This window comes from Sus scrofa, chromosome X, assembly GCF_054392235.1.
Source record: "Sus scrofa isolate SSC_HxYL_T2T_F1_AM1 chromosome X, Sscrofa_HxYL_maternal_Yorkshire_Landrace_v2.0, whole genome shotgun sequence".
NCBI lineage: Eukaryota > Metazoa > Chordata > Mammalia > Artiodactyla > Suidae > Sus > Sus scrofa.
The window spans coordinates 45,133,246-45,152,735 of NC_139401.1; the positions used below are offsets into that span (position 1 = coordinate 45,133,246).

General features: G+C 42.1%; 1 protein-coding gene across 2 annotated transcripts in view; it reads left to right on the forward strand.

Moving 5' to 3' along the window:
* The window catches only part of RP2 (RP2 activator of ARL3 GTPase), a 46,228-nt gene that overhangs the window by 13,605 nt on the left and 13,133 nt on the right, over nt 1-19,490 (forward strand). The window contains exons 2-4 of one of the 2 annotated variants that reach the window (XR_014835302.1): nt 3,725-4,390; nt 11,991-12,557; nt 14,747-14,856. Coding sequence is in view for 1 of the 2 variants with exons in the window: in XM_003360282.5 (XP_003360330.1) it covers nt 3,725-4,390; nt 11,991-12,105 (781 nt within the window). In the remaining variant the exon portion in view is untranslated. Of the gene's footprint in view, nt 1-3,724; nt 4,391-11,990; nt 12,558-14,746; nt 14,857-19,490 lie in introns of those variants that run through there. The other variant, XM_003360282.5, reaches the window with a different exon arrangement.

The following is a 19,490-nucleotide window of genomic DNA, read 5'->3' on the forward strand; positions in this document are numbered from 1 at the left end:
TATACTCTACTTGTTGGAGGCAGAACTCAAACTTACTCATTGTGTAGTTTGGATCTCCTAGATTCTCGGAGTTTGGTTTTTGTTGGGTTTTTTTTTTTTTTTTTTTTTTTTTCTACTTGACCAATTGATAATTGAGAAGCAGCACTTGAAGACACTCCTTAGATTTCAATTTGCCAGTTCTGAGGATTTGGAGAGGTGCTGAACCACTGTCCAAGTTAGTCCCCACCCGTTTTTCTCAGCTCTTCACCAGCATAGGGTTTCTGCCCTGCCCCAGATTGGCTCCCAGGGAAATCTGGACCAGAAGTCTGAGTCCCAGCAGGTGTAGGAGAAGCATCGCTGTCTCAAGATTTGCGAGGGGGCGAAACACGAGCAAAAATCTCAGAGGTTCCTTTTCTATTTTATCCTCCCACACCCACCACAGGGGTTTCTCATGGTTTCCCCTTTTCTTGGTGTTTTCTCTGCCTGATCCATTTGGGATGAGTCTTGGGCAATGGGGAGCCAGCAACTACACTAGTTCAAGTAGCTTGGTAGAGACCGAACTGGAACACAGTACCTTTACATATGTGTGTCGCCTGTGAAATCCTAGGAGTGAAATTGCTTGAGCATGTCTTCCCATTTTAAACCTGTTGCCTCCTATATGTTTGTTCGTTTGTTCTTTCTTTCTTTATTATTTTTTTTTTCTTGCTTTTTAAAAAAATTTTTGGTGTGTGGCACGACCAACCTCCAGGCACATAAATCAGAGCCATGCTTTTTCAAACCTGTGGGCAGAATAATAGAAAGTATTAGGGGGGGTTAACACGAACTAAGTATTCTGTGAAACTGTCATTTCATTGGTATGTGTACATGCACAAATACTCAAAGGTACATGCACTGGGCTGCGCTGGAGCGTGTACTAATGTGGATTGTAGTCCAAAAAGTTGAAAACTATTGGACTAGAGAAACTAGGAATCACTTTTGACCCATCCTTCTGCCTTACCTCCTACAGCCATTGAATTACGAAATCTGCTGGTGGGACTTCCTCAGTATTTCTCAAATTCCTCCCATCTTCCTCTTCCCGGCCAACCACTGCTCTGGTTCCAGCCTTTTCTGGATGATTGCAACAGCCACACTCCACTTGTCCTTATTCTCACCAGAATAATCTTCCCCAAGTGTACATTTCGCTTATTTAAATCCTTCTGTGGTACCCTGTTACCCACAGATAACTTCCAAGCTTCATCCCACGGCCCCTGCCTATCTCTGTGGCTTAACTTGCTCCATCGCAGTATCGCTGCTAACACCAAACTACTTTCTGTTTTCCTCACACTGCCAGAAGAGTTTCATTGTGTTCATTCTTTCACTCTTGCCTGGTGTGGGAAGGGAGGATCCTTTTTTTTTTTTTTTTTGTCTTTTTAGGGCCACACCCCCAGCATATGGAGGTTCCCAGGCTAGGGGTCCAATCGGAGCTCCAGCTGCTGGCCTACACCACAGCCCCAGCAATGTGAGATCCGAGCCGCATCTGCGACCTACACCACAGCTCACGGCAATGCTGGATCCTTAACCCACTGAGAGGCCAGGGATTGAACCTGCATCCTCATGGATGCTAGCCGAATTCATTTCCACTGAGGCACAACAGGAAGTCCAGAAGGGAGGATCCTTTACTCCCACCCCTTTTACCTAGTAAACTTCAGCTTATTCATTGTCACCTCATACAGGAAGTCTTATACCGCTACTTCCCCTGCCCCTCAGTGTCCCTCTGTGTTTCCTGAATATTCTGGGTACTTCTCATTCTACAGCCAGGTTGTTTTAAAATCATCTGTTTAGGTTAGTGTTTACTTCTTTTACGGAAAGAGCTGGTCGTATGCATTGTGGCCCTTAAAACAACGTCTGCTTCATATTGGGTGTTCAAATGTTGGTTGACTGAAGTTCTAGAAAGTTAAAGTGCCTTTTTCATTCACGTTGTTCATGGGTGACAAAATTGACACTAGAAAACAGGTGGCTCCTATTGCCTCATGCTCCGTACCAATACTTGCTTCTAGAATCTTGTATAAAACTGGACAAGTACATTTATTGAGTCACACTGAATAAGTCACTTTAAGCTAGTTTGTTAACAATTAAGATGATTAAATTATCTTTGTAAATACAAGCAAGTTTTTACCTATTGTACCTATGGGAGCCTGTTTCTGGTACGTGAATAGTATGAAATTTGTGTGAAACCATATATTCACAAAGAGTAGACAGTACAAGTAGATTTTAAAGTAATTTGGAAAAATCTAAATGGTCTTTTAGTGACTGTTTTTGAGATGTTGTCTAAAATTTTAAAACTAATGTTTTTGTTTCTCTTTTTTCTTCAGCTACTTTAACTATCCAGGCACACCATTTAAAAGATTATGTGCACTTTAGTTTAGAATACCTAAAGGGGGAAATGGGGAAATTTGAAAATTACATTGGAGGACTAGCTCAATAAATGTTTGAATAAAAGTTGTAGAGGGAGTTCCTTGGTGGCCTAACAGTTAAGGATTTGGAGTTGTCACTGCGGTGGCTTGGCTTCGATCCCTGGCCTCAGAAAAAAAGTCGTAGATGAAGATTCTGACACATACTGATTCTTGTCCCTCCAGGTTCTTCCATTTTCAGTAGCGTATTGCAGAAATCAGTTGGGGGTTAGAAACTAAGACCCAGGCATCAATTTGTGGAAGGATAGAGAAATATATTCCAATCTGGGTGTATTTCCAATTCCAGAAGTGTTTTTTTTTTTTTTCTTTTTATGGCAGCACCTGTGGCACATGGAGGTTCCCGGGCTAGGGGTCAAATCGGAGCTGTAGCTGCCGGCCTACGTCACAGCCATGGCAACACTGGCTCTGAGTCACATCTTTGACCTACGCTGCAGCTTGCGGCAACACTGGATCCTTAACCCACTGCATCCTCACGGAGACTACATTGGGTTCTTAACCCGCTGAGCCACTATGGGAACTCCTCAAATTTCAGAGACTTTTAAAGAAGCTGAAGTTGTCTTAAAAGTGAAACATCACTTGACATTGTAAATCAACTCTACTTGAGGTAAAGAAAGATTTCAAAAATAGAGATAAAAAAGCGAAGCATCAGAAAAAGAAAAGGGTCAAATCTGAAATATTCTTTTATATTATCCAGTATGCTGTATGTATGAGAATTTTCCCACCTGTTTCCAAAAAGTACTTTTACAGTTGACATGTTGGAACAGGATCCAGCAATGTCCACACCTGGTTTGGTTGCTATGTCCTTGAGTCTTTCTTTATCTCTAACAGTTTCCTCTCCCATTCCCCCTTATGCCTGCTATTTTTTTTTTTGTCTTTTTGCCTTTTCTAGGGCTGCTTCCCATGGCATATGGAGGTTCCCAGGCTAGGGGTCGAATCGGAGCTGTAGCCGCCGGCCTACACCACAGCCACAGCCACGCAAGATCCGAGCCGTGTCTGAGATCTACATCACAGCTCACAGCAACGCCAGATCCTCAACCCACTGAGCGAGGCCAGGGATCAAACCCACAACCTCATGGTTCCTAGTTGGATTCGTTAACCACTGCACCACGACAGGAACTCCGCCTGCTATTTATTTATACAGGGTTTTTTTGCCCTGTTCCTTTTCTTACTATGTGGCAAAGCCAGTAAGCGTCAGAACCTATTATCTTAGCATTCAGAATTGTGCCTGACATCTAATAGACAGTGTTTGCGGAATACTGTTCCTCATGCTCAGGGTCTGTGCTTTGTTCCTGCAGGTCGATCCAAAGGACTTCATGTTCAGCGGCCTGAAGGACGAAACAGTAGGTCGCTTACCTGGGAAAGTGGCAGGACAACAGTTTCTCATTCAAGACTGTGAGAACTGTAACATCTACATTTTTGATCACTCTGCCACAGTCACTATCGATGACTGTACCAACTGTGTCATTTTTCTGGGACCCGTGAAAGGCAGCGTGTTCTTCCGGAATTGCAGAGATTGCAAGTGCGCCCTAGCCTGCCAGCAGTTTCGTGTGCGGGACTGTCGAAAGCTGGAGGTCTTTCTGTGCTGTGCCACTCAGCCCATCATCGAGTCTTCCACACATATCAAGTTCGGCTGTTTTCAGTGGTACTACCCTGAACTAGCGTTCCAGTTCAAAGATGCAGGGCTCAGTATCTTCAATAATACCTGGAGTAACATTCATGACTTTACACCTGTGTCAGGAGAGCTCAACTGGAGCCTTCTGCCGGAAGATGCTGTCGTGGAAGATCATGTGCCTCTGCCTACGACGGAAGAGCTCAAAGCTATCCGCCTTTCCACCGAAGCCAGTAAAAGTATCGTCCCAGTGTCCCGGGGCCAGAGGCAGAAGAACAGTGATGAATCCTGCTTAGTGGTATTATTTGCTGGTGACTACACTATTGCAAACGCCAGGAAGCTAATCGATGAGGTAAGGAGAGAGAGGAGAGAGAAACAGACATACACCTGCGTGGTAACACACCACTTTCTGGCGAGCTCCCATTCTTTTCTCATTGGCTATTAGGAATACAGGCAACCTACACAACATCGTAAAGGAACTACAACTTTACAAAAAGAAAGAAAAAGAAATACAGGCTATCCTTAAATTATAGTCCTCTGGCCCCCTACAGATTTATCTGTAAGCTGGTTGTAAGCAAAAATACTTTCCCAAAGAAGTTTTTTTTTTTTTCTTTTTTGGATGCCTCTTGGCATATGCAGCTCCCAGGCCCAGGGATCAGGTCCAAACTGCAGGGGCAACCTACGCCACACTAGTGGCCATGCCAGATCCATAACCCACTGTGCAGGGCCGGGGATCGAACCTTCGGTCTCAGTGCTCCAGAGGTGCCACCGATCCCATTGTGCCACAGCGAGAACTCCCCAAAGAAACTTTTTAAAAGTGTAATTTAATTCAGGAAGCATTTAGTAAGCAATCGTTATGTACAGGTTACTGTTACCCTATTTCATTGATCGTAGGATGCGTTTGGTTTTCCTCTGTTTTGCTTGTCGGAGATGCATCTTGCAATTGATGGCGGCTTAGAGCTGATGAAATCTAACATGGGCTGGGAGTGGAAATACATAGACAAAATTCTCTGCCCTTAAGGAACTTCTGCTCTATAATAAAAGATTTCTATAGGAGCTCACAAAAGTAGTACTGCAAAGTAAAGCATGTCCTTTTATAATGATTTGGTAGAGAAATCTATTTGGAGTTTTAATTGCTTAGACTGTGAACTGTGAGAGCACCCATCACATTACTTGCCTTAGCTTCCTTTGCCTTATTGCCGAAGAGAAAGTTGATGCAAAAGGATAAGTTGGGAGCCAAGACAGCAGAAGTAGGCTCAAGACCAGGGGCTTGTAGTGTGTTCAGGAGTAGAGAGGTCCTTGGGTTTCACCTGACAAATGAATGGGAACATGGAGGTGTGGGGCTCCAGAAGCAGCAGTTCCTGTGTTGGCGGGTGGTCCAGCGGGGAGGCAGCAGTGGGATGTATTAATTATCCATTCATCAAGCTTTCTTCAGGAAGTGTTGATTGGAATTTAAAAATCAAACTTTCAGAGTTCCCGTCATGGCTCCGTGGAAACGAATCTCTCTAGCATCCACGAGGACGCAGGTTTGCTCCCCGGCCTCTCTCTGGTTAAGGATCCGGTGTTGCCCTGAGCTGGGGTGAAGGTCGCAGAAGCGGCTGGAATCCCACGTGGCTGTGGTGTAGGCCGGCAGCTGCAGCTCCGATCCAACCCCTAGCCTGGGAACCTCCGTATGCCGAGGGTGCGGCCCTCAAAAGACTAAATAAATAAATATCAACCTTCCAGAAACAGAGACGTGAATGGAAAACTCTTTTGGATGGATTTTTTCTTAAGTTGTAACACGTCTGTCAAAAGGAATGATTTTTAGAAAAGACTTAAAATGACCACTTCTCTGCAGCTTATACATTCTACCATGTTGAAAACCCATGTCTGAAATCTACAAAGTATATCCGAGGTCTAGTTTTCAAAGCAACAGATGCCAGGAGTTCCCGCTGTGGTGCAGTGGGTTAATGATCTGGTTCGTCTCTGTGGCGTTGCCGGTTTGATCCCCAGCCCAGCACAGTGGGTTAAGGATCTAGCGTTGCTGCAGCTGGGAGGTAGGTTGCAGCCCCAGCTCGGATTTGATCTCTGGCCTAGGAACTTCCACATGCTGTGGGTGTGGCCGAAAAAGGGGAAAAAACAAAAACAAAAACAAAAAACAAACTCCAAAGTATAATCTTAAGACTTTGATATTTTCTTTTTTGATTATGCCAATCTGATAAAAATGTACTGGTGCATCTGTGAGATATAGAAAGCGTTTTTGGAGTTCCCGTCGTGGCCCAGCAGTTAACAAACCTGACTAGCATCTATGAGGATGCGGGTTTGATCCCTGGCCTTGCTCAGTGGGTTAAGCATCTGGCGTTGCTGTGAGCTGTGGTGTAGGTCGCAGACATGGCTCAGATCCGGCGCTGCTGTGGCTGTGGTGTAGGCCGGTGGCTACAGCTTCGATTTGACCCCTAGCCTAGGAACCTCCATATGCCGCGGGTGCAGCCCTAGCAAAGACAAAAAGACGAAAGGAAAAAAAAAAGGCTAAATAAATAAATTTAGGAAAAAAAACTGTTTCTGGCCTGTGAGCTATCTAATCACATGTTAATCCAACATCTGAGAGGTAAACATTTTCATTATACTGTATGGGGATCTTTTAAAAAAATCTACATGCAGTTTTCAAAAGGTAATTATTTCAGGTTAAACTCCTTCTGGATAGATAATGAGGAGTGGATATAAAAAATGTAGAGCATGTTTAAAGAAAACAAGCTATCAGAACCAACTGCCGTCATTCTTCATGAGTCATCAGATGTTCTTAACCTTTTCACTTTTGCTATCTGATGTGAGAGATGGCAGTGTCGTGTGCACTTGAAAGCAATGGGACCGGGAGGAGTGATGTTCTTTAGATGTCCCTCTGGGTTACAAAATAATTTAAAACAATAAAAATCCAGTAAGAACAAAAACAATGATGACAATAGTTATGATAGCTAAGACTCATAGAATGTTTACTATATGTCAGGCATGTTTATGGGATTTAAATGAATTAACTTAATTCAGAATAACCTGTGAAATGGGTGCCATTATGCCCCTTTATAGAGACAAGAAAAAGCCACAGAGAAGGTAAGTAACTCGCAAAAGGTCATTCACTGTTAAGTAGCAGAGCCATGATTTTTTTTTTTTTTTTTTTTTTTTTTTGCTTTTTAAGGCCGTATCCATGGCATATGGAGGTTCCCAGGCTAGGGGTTGAATCGGAGCTGCAGCTGCTGGCCTACACCACACAGCCACAGCAACGCCAGGTCTGAGCCACATCTGCGACCTACACCACAGCTCATGGCAATGCCAGATCCTTAGCCCACTGAGCAAGGCCAGGGATCGAACCCACAACCTCATGGTTCCTAGTCGGATCCGTTTCCACTGTGCCACAACGGGAATGCCAAGCCATGATTTAAATACAGGCAGTTGAGCTTTGTAGGCCATGGTCTTAACCCTTAAGCATGATGCTACTATGCTGCCTCAGTGGTAAAGGAAACTTAATAAATGCCTGGTTGGAGCAGGAATGTGACCAAAAGTGTGTGGATGCAAGGCAGATACTACCCTCCAGCCTAGAAGGAAAAACCCTGGGACTTTTTGGCTAGAGTTATCCTATCTGATTCTGAAATCACAGAATTAAGAAAAGAGAACAGGGAGTTCGTGCTGTGGTGCATTGGGCTAAGAATCTAACTGCAGCAGCTCGGGTCACTGCAGAGGTGTGGGTTCCATCCCCGGCCAGGGTAGGTTGCAGCTGCAGCTTGGATTCAGTCCCTTGCCCAGGAACTTTCATATGCTGCAGGTGTGGCCGTTTAAAAAAAAAGGAGCAGGAAATGGTAAAAATTAAAAACCTTCTTTAAAAAAAGAAAGAGGAATTCCCATCGTGGCACAGCAGAAACAAATCTGACTAGGAACCTTGAGGTTGCGGGTTCCATCCTTGGCCTCGCTCAGTGGGCTAAGGATCTGGCATTGCCACTGCTGTGGTTTGGGTTACTGCTGTGGCGCAGGTTCGATCTCTGGCCTGGGAACTTCCACATGCCGCAAGTGTAGCAACAACAATAACAAAAATCAGAAAAGATAACAAAAAGAAAAAAATGCCAAGTATATGAGAAGAGGGTATCACAACATGTTGAAAGACCAGTGAGTTACACGTTAAGAGATTATGTATTTTTTATTTTTTAATTTTTTTTGTCTTTTTAGGGCCACACCCCCAGCATATGGAGGTTCCCAGGCTAGGGGTCCAATTGGAGCTGTAGCCGCCAGCCTACACCACAGCCACAGCAATGTGGGATCCAAGCGGCATCTGCGACCTGCACCACAGCTCAGAGCAACGCCGGATCCTTAACCTGCCGAGCGAGGCCAGGGATCGAACCCGCATCCTTATGGATACTAGTTGGTTTTGTTAACCACTGGGTGATGACAGGAACTCCTGAGATTATGTATTTTTTTCAAAAATGAAGCTCGAGTTCCCTGGAAAATTTGTGTAGAAGCTAGTTAATTCTGAGATGAAAAAAAAAAAAAAAAAAAAGAACCACTCGAGTGGTTTCTGTTATAACACAAAATGTCTTAGAACAGCTTAGACTGGAACTGTGCTGCTAGCTTTGGTTTTGTTAAACCCTAGGAGTATCGCAGAATTTTGTTTCACACTGTTTTCATAAATTAAACATATCATAATGGTTTTCTGAGATAGGAAGTATGAAACTTTGAGAGGGCAGAAGTCCAGAAAAACTGGGTAAAGCAGAAAGCACATTCTGTAGGAGTCAAGAGAAGTTACTGGGCCTCGGTTTTCATACCTAAAAAATCAGATTTCTCCGGGCTCTTAACTCTATCACAGACATGCACGGGCTAAAGTAGATAAAAGCAGTTTGAATTGTTTGGAAGTATGGCATAATTTGAGCTGGGTAGTTACAACTATTTTCGAGTCTTTCAAAGTAGAGGAATTTTCATAAAAAAAGAGTCTCTTCACATATCTGCAGTGAAATATCAAAACAGATACACTTGTTTCAGAGCTCATTATTTGTTTCTAGGTAAAGGTATTTTGAATTAATCATCTTTTGTCAGTTTATGTGTCTGACTATAAAATGAGAGGTAATGAGCAGTCTAGAGAATTAGAAACAGATGTGGGATTGTTTCTGATATTTTAAGTAACTTTGCAGTCATCATCTGGCAGTGATGTTTATGTAATTTTCTGCTACTTTTTATGTATGTCTTTTTTTTTTTTTTCTGAGGCAGCAAAAGGATTCGAGTTGGAATCCAGCTTGATCAAGTGGTATAGGATAATGTAGCCGTAGAATGAAATAGTAGCAACCATTAAAACTGATTTTATAGTAGAATAGCTGGGAAATGTTCATAACCGAGCAAGTGAAAATTTGTAAAATATTATGTAAAGCGTTTGATTTTTTTTAAGTAGCTAAATCTGGAAAGTATATGTATACTAAAATGTCTTCTTAGGAAGTGGATGAAGAGTAGGGTTTTCTTTTTTCTTTTTAAAAAATTTTTTATTAAAGTATCGTTGATTTACAATGTTCCTTCAGCTTCTATTGTACAGCCAAGTGACGCTGTCATACATATATGTACGTTCTTCCTTTTTTTTTCATACTATTTTTCATCATGTTCTCACCCAAGAGATAGGACATAGCTCCCTGTGCTGTACAGTAGGACCCCATTGCTTATCCATCATTCTAAATGGAATAGTTTGGAGTTCCCATTGTGGCGCAGTAGAAACGAGTCTGACCAGGAACCATGAGGTTTCGGGTGTGATCCTTGGCCTCGCTCAGTGGGTAGAGGATCTGGCATTGCCGTGAGCTGTGGTGTAGGTCACAGATGTGGCTTGGATCTGGCGTTTGCTGTGGCTCTGATGAAGGCCGGCGGCTGCAGCTCTGATTCAGCCCCTGGCCTGGGAACCTCCATATACCACAGGTGCAGCTCTAAAAAGCAAAAGCAAAAAAAAAAAAGGTAAGATTTTGCATCTACTAACCCCAAACTCCCTATCCATCCCACTCCCTCCCCCCTCCTCCACAAGTCTAGCAGAGTTTTCTTTTTCTTTCTTTCTCTTTTTTTTTTTTTTTTTTGTCTTTTCTAGGGCCGCACCCAAGGCCTGTGGAGGTTTCCAGGCTAGGAGTCTAAGCGGAGCTGCAGCTGCTGGCCTACACCACAGCCACAGCAACACCAGATCCCTAACCCACTGAGCGAGGCCAGGGATCGAACATGTAACCTCATGGTTCCTCGTCGGATTCGTTTCTGCTGCGCCATGATGGGAACTCCCTAGCCGAATTTTCCTCTCTTATTTGCAGTTCTGTGGATTGTACACATAACATGTATCATTTCTGTGACGGGAAAAAGAAGACTGGAGGGTAAAAGGAAGTATACCTACGTGGCAGTGGCATCTTTGAGTAGTAGCACCTTGGTTGATATTTCTTTTTGGTTTTTTTTATTTTGCAAATGTTCTGTATTGAGCCTAATTGTTACTTTTATAACTAAAACCCCAATAGGCTTTAATGGGTCGAATGACTTTGCATTTTTAAAAACTACTTTCCTAATTATTTTAAAAATTAATGTGACCTCATTGTAGAGAGCTGTGGAAATAAAGAATAGCAGTAAGTTTAAAAATCATCCTGGAGTTCCCGTCGTGGCGCAGTGGTTATCGAATCCGACTAGGAACCATGAGGTCGCGGGTTCGGTCCCTGCCCTTGCTCAGTGGGTTAACGATCCGGCGTTGCCGTGAGCTGTGGTGTAGGTTGCAGATGCGGCTCGGATCCCGCGTTGCTGTGGCTCTGGCGTAGGCCGGTGGCTACAGCTCCGATTCAACCCCTAGCCTGGGAACCTCCATATGCCACGGAAGCGGCCCAAGAGATAGCAACAACAACAACAAAAAGACAAAAGACAAAAAAAAAAAAAAAAAAAAAAAAAAAAAAAAAAAAAAAAAAAAAAAAATCATCCTTAATGACTGGTGTTTTTAGGAATAAGTTTTAATTTATTTAATCTGTGATCAGAGTAATTGGGTTCAAATCACAGCTCTGTTACTTAACAGCTGTGTGACCACGGGTGGATTTCTTAAACCACTCTGTGCTTTAGTTTCTCACCTGTGAAAGGAGAGTAATAGGAGTTCCCATCGAGGCGCAACGGAAATGAATCCGACTAGGAACCATGAGGTCGTGAGTTCGATCCCTGGCCTTGCTCAGTGGGTTAAGGATCTGGCATTGCCGTGAGCTGTGGTGCAGGTTGCAGACTCGGCTCGGATCCCAAGTTGCTGTGGCTGTGGTGTAGGCCGGTGGCTGTAGCTCTGATTTGACCCCTGAGAACTTCCATGTGCCACAGGTGCAGCACTAAAAACCAAAAAAAAAGAAAAAGAAAGAAAGAAAGAAATGAGAGTAATAATTGTAATTGTACCTGGTGAAATGTGTTACACATGTAGAATGCATAAAACTGCCTGGCACATAGTACTCCATAAATATAATCTATCATTAGTGTGCTATACTATATAAATATGAATTATGCTTTTTAAAATTGACATTATTATATAAGCTTCGCCTATTTATTATTTGTTACATTTGATGAACTGTAGTACTTTCTCATGTGAAGGTACCATAACTCATTTAACCATTCACTCCCTGGGCATTTGCAGTATCATCAAACCAAAGCCTCCATCCGTTTGTTTCAGCCTCCCCAATTTTTTTAATAACGTTTAAAATTTCGAGAACTAATTCACATTGGACTGTTAATCTCAACAGTGGGCACTGCAGTACCCATTCTTAACCAGAACCGCCTCCCCCCAATCTGGAATAAAGAATCTTCCGTATGGTGAAATCTTATTACAGCAAACACTCTGAATTAGAGTCATAACTAAAACAAAAATCAGTGCTCTGTTGCAGTTTATACAGAAAAATTGTTTATACAGAAAAAATTGTTGTTTTAGTCCCTGAAGGTCATTTTAAAACCTAAATGACATTTTATTTCCACAGATGGTGGGTAAAGGCTTTTTCCTAGTTCAGACCAAGGAGGTGTCAATGAAAGCTGAGGATGCTCAAAGGGTTTTTCGGGAAAAAGCACCTGACTTCCTTCCTCTTCTGAACAAAGGTACCTTCTGGATGACTGGTATATTTTTGTGATTATTCTCTTGACCTGCTCTTGCCTGATTTACTCTTGCCTTTAATGTTTCTCGTTTATGTTGTTTCCTATTGCTATTCAGAAATGTCAACATTTCACAGCATTCAAAAAGCCATATACAGCTAACTAGAAATTAGGTATTAGGGGTTTTTTTCCCCCCTGTTCTATCATCTTAGTTCTTGGAAATCACATTTTATTACTATGTATTTTATTATTTTCAATTATTATTTTATTATTGTTGTATTAGTATACTTTAGTGAGTGACCATTTCCTTGTCCCGGCCCAGAGTTAGAAGGCACTGGATAAGGATTCTTTTTTTTTTAATTTTTTAAATTTTATTTATTTATTTATTTATTTGCCATTTCTTGGGCCCTCCCACGGCATATGGAGGTTCCCAGGCTAGGGGTCCAATCAGAGCTGTAGCCACCGGCCTACGCCACAGCCACAGCCACGCGGGATCCGAGCCGCGTCTGCAACCTACATCCCAGCACACGGCAACGCCAGATCCTTAACCCACTGAGCAAGGCCAGGGACCAAACCCACAACCTCATGGTTCCTAGTCAGATTTGCTAACCACTGAGCCATGACGGGAACTCCTGGATAAGGATTTTTTCTGCCTTCAGTGTGCTTTGACCATCTTAGAAAAGAAATAAGAAATATATACTATTCTGTGTATTGAATACAGTTGATTAACTCCCCGTGCATCATCAGAATTATTTTCTCCCATGGATGCATGCCAGCAGTAAATTTCAGATACTGGAAATAAGTCTGCAAACAGAGTTTGTGTGCCCTCCTAAAGTATGGCTGTTTGCCTCCATGTATTTGAAGGTGTACTGATCTACAAGGCAGTACTTGTTCATCTGTCAGAGCACGGATGTTGTTTGCTCAAGGCTCATCAGGCTTTTCCTGACTGGTCTGAGCAAATATGTATAGTAATATGTAATGCTGATTGGTTATAGCCTAGAAAAAGGGTACATCTGCATGGACATGGTCTTTATGTATAAATGAGTTGTGATACATTGCAAAAACCTGTATGAGAATATTGGAGGACTGTTAGGATAATTTTAATACTAATGCTGGGTGTGTGATTTGGCCTTAAGTCTTTTTTTTTCCTCTTTTTTTTTTTTTTTTTTTTTTTTTTTAGGTCTGCACCTGCGGCATATGGATGTTGGAGGTTCCCAGGCTAGAGGTCGAATTGGAGCTACAGCTGCTGGCCTACACCACAGCCACAACAACGCCAGATCTGAGCCGCATCTGCGACCTACACCCCAGCTCACAGCAACGCTGGATCCTTAGCCCACTGATCGAGGCCAGGGATCAAACCCACATCGTCACAGTTCCTAGTCAGGTCTGTTAACCACTGAGCCACGAAGGGAACTCCCGGTCTTAAGTCTTAATACAGTATTTTATAAGCCTTGGTGGCTTTATTCTAACAGTACTAAGGACCGCCTACAACCAGCACATGAATCTATCCTAGATTATATACAGAAAATTATGACCTGGCTCCTTTGATGCAGCCATTCTGATATGGGAACATTCTGATGGAACCTTGAAAACAAATCTTTAAACTCTTAGCAGCTTTCAGAAATTCAGTCAAGGACCAAGTGTAATAGCATCCTGAAGATTAAGAAAGAAGGGAGCATCTGAGTAGGCCTAAACTCGTGATTTATGTACTCATGATAAGGTCAGTGAAGTGGTTTCATAGAATTGCTCCACCCCAACCATCGTATGTGTTTCAGTGACACAGCATTCCACATGGAAGAAGTAAAATGTTCTGCTTCTGCAGAAAAAAGTAGCACTGAAACCAGTGAGCAGATATTATAGGAGTTACAGCAAATAAATGTCATTTAAACAGCTTTCAGAACCAGAGATGCCCAGAGGAAGTAGCCAAAGACAAAGAAGGTCATGTCAAAAAGTCATAGGAGCTAGCTTGAAAGAGTCTCCACTGGTCAAATTTGGGACAATTTGAGCTTCAAAAAGAATAATGAAGAGAACTGATTTAACAACAGCAGAAACCCATGCACCCATAGTGATAACCAAAAAGAAGGGAGAGGAAATTGGCACTAAACCATGGCCCAGCATGCCCTGTAAGCTTGGAATCTACCTAACTTTGGGGTCTACATAGATATCACATGTGACTGCTAGGCACACCCATGGTCTAGAAGCTTCCTATCCTCTAGTAAAAGAAACACTGTTCCATTAGCTTGAAATGACCAGTTCTCCAGGACCCCAAATTGGTAATAATCAGTTTCTCATCTCAGTAATCACAAATCTGTTTGAAATTTGTTTTTCTAATCTGTGAAATATCTTCATGAAACTTATCAGCCCATGCTTTTTATCTAATTTGAAAAATCAACACTATTTAATGTATTCAGTTAATAAATGTGTATTAAGCACCAAAAAAGGGGGGGGGCGGAGGGAGAGGGAATAAAGAAAAGCTCTCGGGAGTTCCCGTTGTGGCTCAGTGGGTTAAGAACTCAACATAGTCTCTGTGAGAATGTGGATTCACTCCCTGGCCTCACTCAGTAGGTTAAGGATCTAGTGTTGCCGCAAGCTGCACCAGAGGTCCCAGATGTGGCTCAGATCTGGCGTTGCTGTGGCTGTGGTGTAGGCCAGCATCTGCAGCTCCAATTCGACCCCAGCCCGGGAACTTGGATATGCTGCAGATGCAGCCATAAAAAGACCAAAAAAAAAAAAAAAAAAAAGGAAGAAAGAAAAAAGGAAAGAAAAGCTCTTTACAGACTACTATGAGCTAATAAACATAGAGAGAATGATAGACTTTAGAAATCACCATTTTCCAACCCCTGATGTAATAATTAATTCAGACAGAGTTTATCAGTGGATGCTAAAATTCCTGGGGTAAGAGCTGCGCGGTGGCACAGTGGGTTAAAGATCCGCCCGCAGCAGCTCGGGTCACTGCAGAGACCTGAGTTCCATGCCTGGCCCGGGAACTTCCAGGGCCATGAAAAAAAAGTTGATAAGAAGCAGGATATTTATACAATCTAACTGAGATGGGAAAGTGCACCTTTACAGCAGAGATTTGGTGATTATCACATTAACCCAGTGATCAAACTTAGCATCGCTGAGGGCAGGGCAGCCTGACATTGTATGTCTCCTGCTGTGATGCAATAAGAAATAACACATCATCGGCTATGAAGGACTCTTTCCAAAAATATTTTACCTAAATCTAACCAAGTCAAGGAAATCTGGAAACACGTTAACCGACACCTTGAGGAAACAGACAAGCAAAAAGAGAAGACCTTCTACAAGATGACTGACTAGGACACTTCAGACAATGTCCTGGAGAACAAAAGCAATGGGGGACAGTTTGGGATTAAAAGAAATCTAACCAGTACATGGAAGGAATGAAACTTCATTGGATTTTGGATTAGGGTAGGGTGAGCAATAACGCTGTAAAATGCATTTTGGGGACAACTTGGGAAGTTTGAAGATGATATCATGGAATTATTATTGTATCCTGCAGTATAATAATGGTATTACGGTTATATAGGAGATGCATGTTGCATTGTCATGATGCCTGCTATTTTCAAATGGCTCAGCAAAACAAAAACGAAGTAGGTTTGTCTGTGTGTGCATGTGTGTGTATGTGTATAGTGTGTGGCAGAGCAAATGTGGCCAAAGGTTAACATTTGATGGGTGTAGGTTAACACATCCGAACAAATCCTTGAGTTCTCCTTGTGGCTTGGCGGGTTACGAACCCAACCAGTCCCTGGTCCCGCTCAGTGGGTTAAGAATCCGGCCGTTGCCATGAGCTGTGGTGTAGGTCACAGACGTGGCTCGGGTCCCACGTTGCTGTGGCTGTGACAAAGGCCGGCAGCTCAGCTCAGAATCAACTCCTAGCCTGGGAACCTCCATATGCCACAGGGGCGGCCCTAAAAAAAAAAAAAAAAAGTTTAAAAAAAAAATCCAAGCAAAGGGATGTTTGTTATTCTTTCGATTTTTATATACTGTTTGGAATTTTTCCAAATAAAAGTTGGGGACAAATTTTAAGCTGCCCAATAGCACCCTGAGTGATGTGGCGTTATGAGTAGGCTGTCTGTGGAGATATTCCAGCAGGTGTTAGATGGATTGGGTCCTTATCTAAAAGTGGCCATCAGTCATTCTAAGGAGTTTCTCAAGCACAGCACCATTGATATTTTAGATAATTCTTCATTGTAGCGGGCTGTCCTCTACATTGTAGGATGTTTAGCAGCATCCCTGGCCTCTATGGACTGAGTGCCAATAGCATACTGCCCCAGCTATAGCAACCAAAAATGTTTGCAGACATTGCCAAATAGACATTGCCAAATGCCCCTTTGGTGGGGGGACAAAACTGCTCCCAGTTGCACACCGCTGTTCTTGGGCTTGGGCGGGGGTCGAGGGGAGTATGGACTTATGCTTTTGAACATTCATTTTGATTTCAAATAGTTTATACTTTAGAGTCTCTAAATTTTCCTCTTCAGTTCAAGTAGTCATATTACTTCCTTTCAGAGAATGAAGCTCTTTGACAGAATTCACTGTTTCCATCTAGAGACTCTCCAAATCTGACTTGAGTCTCAGAACCGTCTGGGGTGCTTTTAAAGATTGCAATTTCCAACCCCTACTCCAGAAATACTGATTCGAGTATCTCTGAGATTAACCCTTGGAATCTGCATTTTTTAAAAGCTCCCTAGATGGTTCTGCTGATTAGGTCGACTTGGGCTCTTTTGTTGTAGAGAGTCATTCATTAATTTAGTCTATAAACATAGCAGATGAGTTCTGAGAAGTAGTAAAGGAGGAATTAGATAATATAGGGCCTTGTAGGCCATTCTACAGACTTTGGTTTCTAGTCTGCATGAGATGAGAAGCTACTAGACATTTTTATTTTTATTTTTTTTAATTAAACTCTTTATATTGGAATAATTTTAGATTTGCAGAAAACTTGCAAAGTCCGTACAGAGTTTTGAAACCCACGTTCCCCTCATGTTAACATAAGTATGGCACCTTTGTTGAAACTAAGAAATTTACATTGGTAAAATACTATTTACTTGAGCTGTAAACTTTATTCAAATTTCCACCAGGTTTTTTTTTTTTTTTCATTCATGTTCTTTTTCTGTTCCAGAACTCAATCCAAGATCCCACATTGCATTTAGTCATTGTGTCTCTTTAATCTCTTCTTGTCTGTGACAGTTCCTTAGTCTTTCCTTGTTTTTCCTAACTATGAAATATTTGAACAGTACTGGTACGTTACTCTGTAGACTGTCCCTCTATTTGTGGGTGTTGTTTTCTCTGGTTAGACTAAGGTTTTGGAGAAGAGGTCATATCACATCACATCGCAGGGCACATGACAGCAACATGACTCAATGCTGGTGATGTTGACCTTAGAGACCTGGCTCAGGTGCTATCGGCCAGGTTTCTTGCAGTTCCTGTTTTCCTCTTTCTATACTCTTTGGAAGTTCTCTCTACATTCTTTGGAAGTTGAGTCACTAAGACCAGTGTCCATACTCAAGGAGAGGAGAATTATACTCCACCTCCTAGAGAGGGGAGTATCTACATACATTATTTGGAATTCTGTAAGAAAGATTTGTCCCTTCTCTCTCATTTATTTATTCAGTCATTTATGTCTATCAGTAGGGACTCAGAGATATATTTTTATTCTTTGGCTTATAGTCCAATACTATCCAGTTGTTCCACTTTTAGCCTTTGGGAGCTCTTTAGGTTAGTTGCTCTCTTTCTTCTACATGCCTCTTATTTCCTTTTTTTTGCATGATTATGTTGGCTAGGATGTCCACTACGATGTTGTGTAGAATAGTAAGAAGAGAACATTCTCGTCCTCTTACTGATCTCAGGGTGAAAGTGTTCAGTCTCACCCTTAAGAATGATGTCAGTGGTAAATTTTTCATACATACCTTTTATTAGACTACGGGAGTTTCATTCTATTCCTAGTTTGTTGAGTTTTTATCACACGTGGATGACGAATTTTGTTGAAAACTTTTTCTGCATGTATTGCGTTATCATGCGTTCTTAATGATTGAGTCATTGAAGCAGGTGAATTAATTTTGTTCATTTGAATGTTGAACCAGCCTTGTACTCCTGAGATGTACCCCCTTGATCATGGTGTTTTATCCCTTTAATATATCACTGGGTTCCATTTGCTAATATTTTATTGAGGATTTTTACATCTTTGTTCATGAGGCACATGGGTCTCTGATTTTCTTTTCTTGTAATATCTTTGGCTTTGATGTTAAGGTTATGCTGGCCTCCTTAAGTGTCTAGTAGAAATCACCAATCAAACCATCTGGACCTAAAGACTTGGGGAAAATATTTAGCTATAAATTTTATTTGTTTGTTTGTTTATTATTTATAGAACTCCTCAGGGTATATTTTCCTTCTTAGGTGTATTTGGGTAAGTTTTGGTCTTTCAGGGAATTGTTTCATTTCAGTTATCAAATTTATAGGTATAGAGTTTATAGTATTTCCTTATTCTTATGTATGTGGAACCACTAGAGATGTCCCTTTTATCCTCCTCCTGTTGGTAATTTGAGGCCTCTCCCATCAGCCTAGATAGGGGTTTATCACTTTATTGATCATTTTAAAGAAGCAGCTTTTTGTTTTACTGATTTTCTCTATTCAGTTTCATTGGTTTCTGCTCTAATGTTTATTTCCTTCCTTTCACTTGCTTTAGGGTTTAATTTGCTCTTCTTTCTCTAGTTTCTTCAAGTTTAACCTTAGGTTACTGATTTTAGATATTCCTTTTTTTTTTCTTTTTGTCTTTTTGCCTCTTCTAGGGCCACTCCCGTGGCATGTGGAGGTTCCCAGGCTAGGGGTCGAATCGGAGCTATAGCCGCTGGCCTACACCACAGCCACAGCAACTCGGGATCCGAGCCACATCTGTGACCTACACCACACTCACGGCAACACCGGATCCTTAACCCACTGAGCGAGGCCAGGGATCAAACCGGAAACCTCACGGTCCCTAGTTGGATTCATTAACCACTGAGCCACAGTGGGAACTCCGAGATATTCCTTCTTTTCTCTCTCTCTCTCTCTTTTTTTTTTTTTTTTTCCGGCCACACCCGCAGCATGCGAAGTTCCCAGGTCAGGGACCAAACCCATGCCACAGCAATGACCTGAGCCACTGAAATGACAACACTGGATCCTTAACCTGCTGAGCCACAAGAGAACTCCAACTTTCTTACTTTTCTAAAAGAGTGGTTCTCATTATTCATGCTAGTTCTGTTTCATAAAGTTGCTATGAATGCTGAATCCGTAAGTACGGAACTGCTACTCCTAGGAGAAATGCAGAGCCAGGATCCACAAGTCTTTGGTCACACACAACATTTGTATCAACCAATCAATACATAACCTTATTGTAT